We start from the raw sequence: 8,587 nt of genomic DNA on the forward strand, positions 1-8,587 counted from the left end.
TTAATTTTGGCGTTAGGTGTTAGTTGTGGAGACTATAAAATGTACTGTCAGCGCAATAGGTTCTCATCATTTCTGTCTTTGCAGGAAGGATACTCAAGACGTAAGAAATTACGTTAACAAGACGAAATCTCTTTGGCAAGCTTTCAATCAAGTTTACCGCATTCTCATTGTTATTGCTAAATCCTATTGTCAGCAAGGTATTGGCGATCTATTCATTTGAAATACTATCTTGTCAAAAAGTAAACTTTAAGCTAAAATATTTACTCTTTGTATTTATCATGATGACATCAAATGAAGGGTTGTTGGTAACCTCAATTATTGAACTTTGCTGTAGTTAATGCTAATTTGAATTATGGTATCCGTGCTATATTAGGAATGCTTTACAACGTGCTATATTAGGAATGCTTTAAATAACTTCTTGTGTCTAGCATTATAATTTACGTCAGCTGTACGCCATAAATGATAGTATACTTTATGACTTAATAAAGTTACTTCTTTTTCACTGTGCACGAAAGGATTACAATTTTATATAACTCGTATGCTTTTATAGATAGATGATGTACTCTATATAATAATGCTAACTCGTCACCGGATTTTACATTTTTTCTATTTCCACATAGCTCCATCAAATCATCCGTAACCTATAAAGTTATCGCAACTGAAATTTAAAAATCAGTGTTTTCCCATAAATTCATCACTAAATCATCGCCATGGTTTACTTTAGTGGATTGACGCGTTTTTTTAGGGAGATGTCCAGTACAGTTACTAATCTTTACCATCTCCACATGCAAATACGGACATCCGACAATGATTCAGTATTGTTGGGCTCGAATTCGACTTCTGGTTACATACGAATGGAGCTAAATGGCGGATATTTAAGACTTTACTACAACTATGAAGGTAGCAGCCAACGTGAAACATACGTTAGTAATGGCATTTACTGTGCCGATGAAGAATGGCATGATGTTCGTGTACGCGTAGAGGACAATTATGCTGCATTAATTGTTGATTCTTACGAGTCGACTATTCCATTATCCAAGGGTTTGACAATTTTTAAATCAAACCAAGTTAAGTATTATGTTGGCGGAGGTAATACTATTCGTGAAAGTGAAGGTAATACTATTCGTGAAGGCGAAGGGAACTATGTCCAACGCCCTTACCGTGGTTGTATGCGAGATTTGACTATTAATGATAATCCGTTCTACTCGCGAGACGAAGCTGTCCAAGAAAATGGCATGTGCGATGCTGAAACTTTTTTTGCCGCACGTTTTGCCACGCAAAATAAATCTTCCATCGCTTTCGATATGACCTATCAACAAGAAAAGCCCAACAGTATTCAGTTTTATTTCCGTGCTTTCGGAGCCGATGCACCAGAAGGAGTGACCAGACTCTTGACAATAACTAGCCAAGCCGATGATAAAGCATTGCTACTTATGAATGTACCGAGCATGATTGCTATGTCGACTTTTGAGAATAGATATTATCCATTTTCAAAGGTCAAAGCTTACGATGGTCAATGGCATCGTATCAACGTCACAGTCGATAATAATCAGATTATTATGACAGTAGATAATTTCACTGGTGTCATGAAATTTATTCGACTAAATACAGTTAAAAGTGTACGCGTTGTTCTGGGTCATTTAGCAGGCGTAACACATAATGGATTTAATGGATGCTTGAAAGACGTAGAGATCAACAACAAAATTCAAAACTTAAATGATCCATCGCTGCAGAGATATTTTATTACCCCTCATGGATGCGGTTTAAAGGATGCTTGTTTGCCGTACAATCCTTGTTACAATGGTGGTAAATGTTCGCCAGATGGTATCAGCTACACTTGCAGTTGCCCTGATAGTTATGACAAGCCTAATTGTGTTGATTGTAAGTATCTAGTTGATCACGCTATTCATCAGGGAAATATTTTTTATTAATGCATACTTCTTCTTGCGACCATTAGATAAATATCAGCGATCTTGCCATGACATATTCATGAAGAATCCAAATGCAACTAGTAACGACTATGTAATTGATCCTGATGGACCAAAAATGGCTACCAAACCATTTAAAGTGCATTGCAGAGATGATGATATTACTACAACTGAGATTGCACACAATCAATCGCATAACTATATTAAAGTTCCATCTGATACATCGTTGGTGGGGCCTGGTAAATTTGAAGTGAATTATACCTATGGATATGGTGCAACCTTTGATCAATTAGGTACTTTAGCCGAACAATCACAAAACTGCTCCCAATTTATCGGCTATGAATGCCAACGCTCAGTACTTTTGAATTGGCCTAAAATGCCTTATGTTTGGTGGACTTCGCGTTCGGGTACCAGCGTATTCAGCTGGGGTGGAGCCCCTGCTAATTCAAGCATGTGTGACTGCGGTTTAACCGACACTTGCCATGGTGGAACTGGGACTAGATGCAATTGTGACAGTAATTCCCATGCCTCGTTAAAAGATGAAGGAGTTATCCACGATCGAAATTTACTCCCGGTTAAAAAAATTCATATTGGCTATGAAAGATTTACGAGTCTTACTCTCAGTTTCTATAAATTGGGTCCATTTAGGTGTGGAGGACAAGGTCGGTGGAATAGTTCTTGTTGTTTATATATTTGCAAATTGATAACTATTTTTTTTTTGATTTCTAGCAATAAATGATGTCGTCAATCTTGGCAATCAAACTCATATTGCTCTATCTGACTGGAAGGACAAGCTGGACTTAGATATTAGTTTGAAGTTCAAAACTGTTTTGCCTGAAGCCATCTTGATGTACAATGATGGAGCTTTAAGTAATTTTTTTACTCTATCCTATACTCCGCATAAGATACTGCTGCGATATAACTTAAATCAGGGCAATAATACTGTCAGTATTCTGCAGACGGAAAATTACCATGAAGGATTCGATGATAATGAATGGCATAGTGTACGATTTAGATTGTTATATAACTCAGCTGAGTTACAGGTGGATAATTTAAAGAAAGTTTCTGCAGAGTACCCTATTGAACGTCCACTATCTGTATTTGATTCTCAAGGACCAATCTTTTTAGGGAAAGATCCTCACGGGTAATTATAACGCTGTCACGAAATTAAACTTATAAAATTACCGCAACTGTAGTATAAAATTTTATTTTATGTAAAAAAATTTAGTAACCGAACATTTAGTGGCTGTTTTGGTAACTTAGAAATAAGCAGCGAGAAAATTAATTTGCAGCAATATGTTAATGATGTTGGCATTGAAAATGGGTGTGATCTATCACCAGGTAGTAACCTTTCAATTACAAGCTATGATTCTTTTTTATAAAATAAGTCGTGTAAATATATTGAGGGTAGATGCTTCATTTTATTTCTAGTAACTGTTGCTACTGTAAATCCTACGGTATTAACACCTACTCCTCAGACACAGCTGCCAAAGTCCACTACAAAGCTACCAACGACACCAACGACAGAGCAACCATCAACTACTGAAAACTTAGTGACAGATACTCTGGCAAGCACTCCATTTGCAACGACTGAAAATGATTCCACAACTGAAATTACTGATTTTACTGATGATAACCTGTTTCCAACTAATTCAACGGAATGGAGAACTACTACTACTACGCAAAAATCTGTACCACCTACTTTTTCAAGTCGTAGTGAAATCTCGACTATGTTCTCTACTGACGATACAAGCAGTGTAAACACTTCTTCATCTACTCTAGGAGTTGATCCGCAAACCTCTAATGTTGGCACTTATATCTACATTGCTTGTACTGCTGGAGGACTTATCTTAATTTTAGCAATAATCATATTAATGGTTGTAGTTAAGCAGCATAGAAGGCGCCGTTCGAAATCAAGAAAAAGTCGTGACAAAAAACCAAGTAAAGGCAAATCTAAATCTAAAAAGGATATGTATAAAAGTAGCCATAGCGTTATTTACGATACCAATTTTGTTACCGTAAAAGTATCCGATAGAGTATCATTTGTGTAAGCGGTTATGTAGCTACAATTATTGATTTTCATGAAGTAAATGCGAATATATTACATTATGTAGTGTACCCAAATGATACAAAACTGTAGACCAAATAAATATTTTATTAAGAATGCTGATAAAAATACTTGCGTATATATCTATATATACGTATGCACTGTATTTCCATTTCTATGCATTGCACAGTTCTGCTATTTCCGGTTAATATAAGATGAATAATTGTCATACATGATAAGCATAAAGTACATTTTCATGCATGCAATGGAGAGTAATTTTATACTTATATAAAGAAAAATAATATCAAGATAAGATAAAAAAAATATTATTAAGAGGCATAGTTGTACAGTAGAGTACATCTTTTGCTTACACCATTACGCGATAACAGCAAGTTGTTTTAATTTGTAAACCGAAGATTACAGTGAATTTGTTTAGCCTGCTGGCAAAATAGCTAACAAAATTTGTTGATTAATAACATATTTACACAAATGTTGGTATCTTCTAATCGTTAAAATAAAAAACTTTGATAAAGCGAAATTCCAGCCGATAAAGTGTCTTAAACTTGTACAACTTTGTATGGATTCAGAATGTTCTATAAGGGATTTTAACGAAACTTAGTATTGTGATTTTAGCTATGTTTAGTAAGATAAACGGAAGTGCAACTTTCTATATTTATTAAGACGTATTTAGTAGCTCGCTACTATGGACTGTAATGATAGATTCAATGCTACAGTACAGATGACAATATAGTGTAAGATGAGTTACTGTTAAGGCTAGAGGTAAAAATAGAAAAGTAATTCATATATTAGGTTATGCTTATTTTACCCGTACTTTGACTGTTAAGAATAATATCTATGAAAATACTGTAGTTGTTTCCATATTGGATTAATGATGGTCCGCTGTAAAATGTTGTTACTAAAAATAATTTATCTATGTGTAAATTATGGTAGAATGCTGCTACGCTGATTGTAGCTGATTATCTTATTCTTTCTAGAAGTTTTTCAGTAGTTGTATTTGGTTAGAGTAGAGCTGTGTGTAGCTAGTCTTTGTGTTATATCTAATAAAGTTCTAATTTTCTACAACTTAGAATATTCTTGAGCGAGTATTATTACAGGGATGAATGCGTAACAAAGCTTTGCAAGATATTTAGAATTAGTTATACGGTTTTTATATATAAACTGTGGTTGAAGGAGTTTACATTTAAATACAATTTTTTTAATTTCTTTACGTTATAAATTGCTTTAATGCTCGTACGTTAGCTTTACTCACTTTCGGATCGAAATGAGCCTTGATCGATCTCATCATGGCCAGACTATTTGATGATTTACTACCATGCATGAGATGCGCTTTGTGAAATCCAATTCCATGTTCAGCACTAATACTGCCACCGTTCTGAACTGTAATACATGTATAGAAGCCCGAATTTTAATCCATAGTGATACACAATAAATTGACTGGCTAATATTGGCAATATTTTTTACAAACTGCGACCAAGTACATTAATGCCTACCTAACCAGTCACAAAGAATTGTCTCTATTCTATTCAGAAGTAGCTTATCGTACTGCTTTGATGTTATATTCAAATGTAAATTTCCTACGATGAAATATAGTATATAAGTAATTTTAGATTGTCTTAGTTGTTATAATCGATTGTTAAGCTATTCATTAAGCTGAGGATTGTAATTTTTCTACCATCGGCCAGGTGTCCAAATCCACAAATGGTTGATGAATATGATCCAATTTCATGCCGCATCACATCAACCAGATCGAAGTACTTTGCGATCGGAACAGAGATATCAAACTAGGGTAGTCAATTTTTACACATTAATACCAAATTAAGATAGTATGATATAATACAATACAGGAAATTTTTGTACGACATTTAAGTTGAAAGTTTCTGTATACTCATGTAGAATAATTATAAAATTCCGCAAGAGAGAATAAAATTGGATGTTACTGTATACTGTGCTTGCAGAGAATACCATCGGGAATAAAGAGGTAATTAACTTTCAATTGCTAGCTTAATATTCCTACAAGCGCAAGCATTCATTTTACTGCTATTATTATAGTATTCTGAGGTGAGATACTTTCCAAATTAATATTAATGCATTTATGCCCAAGGCTCTTATACCTTATAGACATGTCCATCGCGCTTTAGTGCTTCGGTAATGTGTTCTCGTACGGACCATAACTGTGATAACTTTAAGTTAAATAGATATTTAATATTTCCATAGCATTACATCGCCATTTAATGGACGTCTAGTAAAGGGCTACCTAGCAAATACATCTGTGATATATAGCTTTGATGGAAAACTTAATGAATAGTTGTTCCAGCTACCTGAGTCTGATTAAGACTAACTGCTGATTCCATGCTACCAAATTTGTTTTCAAGTAGACTCAAGATATGGCTAAGTTTCTATTACACAAATAGATTATTACGAAAATATATAAATGCTTTAGTAGTAGGTGTGCACTTTTTCAGGTTTCAGGAAGATGTTTTCAATTGTACAGAAATTAAACTACTACACCAACATCGATATTTTGATCTTCATCGTTGGAAAATGTTTCAATCAGGGCGTAGAATGGATGCGGAGAAAGTGGACATTTAAGTCCTAACTTTGAATCAACTACAGAAACAGCAGCTGAATCCATAACTTCAATGGCTAGTGATGGAAGTAAATTACTAAATATTGAGCACAGTACGTGACTATGTAAATGTTATGAGGTAATTAGTATCAAGAAATGTTGATCATATATTACCTGATACAGTATGACCTAAAACATTTCTAGCATCCATTAGAACTGACGTAACTTGATGATGAGTTTTACAGCCTAACATTATGGCACTGTAACACTAAAATGGTTAATGAATGGTTAGAATACGTAAATTAATCCTCTCGTCGAGTATGGGTTACCTTTGCAGTCTCAACACATTTGATAGCAACTTTCGTTAAGATGGCTAGTGTTCCTTCAGCTCCTATGAATAGTTGTTTAAAATCTGCAAAAATAAGAAATAATTTTTATTTCGATATTAATACTAACTTTGCATGTTCATTATATACAAATTTATCTAACTCTTTATTGAGTTACTACTATAAATGTGACTACATTATACAGCGTATTTACCAGAGTCTTGCATTGGCTGCGGTGTTATCATATCTAATACAACGCCATTGCTTAGAACCTAGAATGAATTCGTTAAAATAAAATTTTTAAAGACAAACTACCATATAGAGTGATAAAAATATCATTTTATTCCATAACTACCACTTCTACGCCAGTAACATATCTTCTCAATGGGCCATATCGAACAAAATGGATTCCACCAGCATTTGTGGAGAGATTTCCACCGATTTGGCAGCTACAAAAAAATTTTTTAAAATTAATAACTCTAAGCAAGGAAGCATTTGTTACTTAAATCTTTCACTAAATAAACTATCAATCCAATGTGAATATTACCAAGACAAGTTATTACGCAAGATGCTATTATACCTTCCTCTAGCGCCTAAATCAATCGGCATGGTAAATCCATAATTTCCAACATAATCTTGTAGATTCTTAAGGATGCAACCCGCTTGACATATCAAAATACCTATCATTGCCGTCATATATTAATAATTTTAGTAGCTGAATTGAGTCTAAGATTATGCTAAGAGTATGGAAAATAAATTTAGCTATATCATAGATTCTTAAGAAGTTTCTACCGATTATCGTCCATTTTAATATAATATTGGTAATAATATCATAGGTATACGAGGAATAGAATATTGTTATTTTGCCTTATAAACTGCTATAATCTATTGACTAGTATTGTACATGTACAAAGCTTGTTTCATAGAATTAGCATATTATGGTCTTTCGAAGTTCTCTGTCAACTATGATATTACATAATTCATTCGTACAAAAGAGATTAATAGACAATAGTTCTAAACTATTATCAATTTCTGGATCTAAATTTATCAACTTTTCCTAACCTGATTGAGGATCGAAGTTAATAATGTCGTCCATCAAAGAAGTTGATAAAACAATTTCATCAAACACGGGAGTACCACCACCTGTAGTGTATGACAATAATTTTAAATGTTGATAGCTTGTATTACAAGGTAAAGGACGTTCATTTCAATAACACTGCAAGCTGACGGCAGATCAATCTGAGTGAAAGGTGATGCTTACCTACTAAACCAGTGTTTCCACCTTGGGGCACAACCGCTAAACTAACATGTGTAATTTCAGATAAATGATATAAAATTAAGCCTATCCAATTTGAATAGCTCATAAGTAAAGGTAAAAATTTATGTTTACTGTTTTAACATTTGCTTATTCTATCTCCTATTATTACTGAAAGAAAATTCTAAAGAACATCTAACTGTTAATAGCTTAGAAATGTATATACACTACTTTACAACCAGTAGCATTAAGCGTTAAGCTAATTAGCTATCAATGAATCAGCAGCAAGAATCTTATAATTGACCATAAATTATAAATTTGTTCAACATACTTTCTTTTGTAGCAGTGTTTCATTATGGCGGCCACCATTTGTGTTGTTGTTGGTCTAAGGGCAATATGAGTAAAATTCCTATATAGATAATTCAGAAATGGAAGATATATCAT

At 33.8% G+C, this 8,587-nt stretch overlaps 2 protein-coding genes across 2 annotated transcripts; one reads left to right on the plus strand and one right to left on the minus strand.

Moving 5' to 3' along the window:
• Window positions 1-2,046: 2,046 nt before the first annotated feature.
• Window positions 2,047-3,076, plus strand: TRIADDRAFT_31364 (uncharacterized protein; the record flags this gene model as incomplete). Its single annotated transcript, XM_002116639.1, has 2 exons — window positions 2,047-2,602; window positions 2,658-3,076. The coding sequence occupies 2 exons, from the start codon at window positions 2,047-2,049 to the stop codon at window positions 3,074-3,076; spliced, it is 975 nt and encodes a 324-aa protein (XP_002116675.1).
• Window positions 3,077-4,532: 1,456 nt separating this feature from the next.
• TRIADDRAFT_31230 (uncharacterized protein) lies at window positions 4,533-8,587 on the minus strand (the record flags this gene model as incomplete). The annotated part of the gene is made up of 15 exons (XM_002116715.1): window positions 4,533-4,568; window positions 5,246-5,373; window positions 5,487-5,570; window positions 5,669-5,777; window positions 6,108-6,176; window positions 6,315-6,392; window positions 6,509-6,639; window positions 6,737-6,830; window positions 6,892-6,974; window positions 7,103-7,160; window positions 7,241-7,337; window positions 7,469-7,568; window positions 7,951-8,031; window positions 8,150-8,190; window positions 8,475-8,587. 15 exons carry the CDS (start codon window positions 8,585-8,587, stop codon window positions 4,533-4,535), a joined length of 1,302 nt encoding a protein of 433 aa, XP_002116751.1.

Source organism: Trichoplax adhaerens, genomic scaffold (genome assembly GCF_000150275.1).
Source record: "Trichoplax adhaerens TRIADscaffold_17 genomic scaffold, whole genome shotgun sequence".
Classification (NCBI taxonomy): Eukaryota; Metazoa; Placozoa; class Uniplacotomia; order Trichoplacea; family Trichoplacidae; genus Trichoplax; species Trichoplax adhaerens.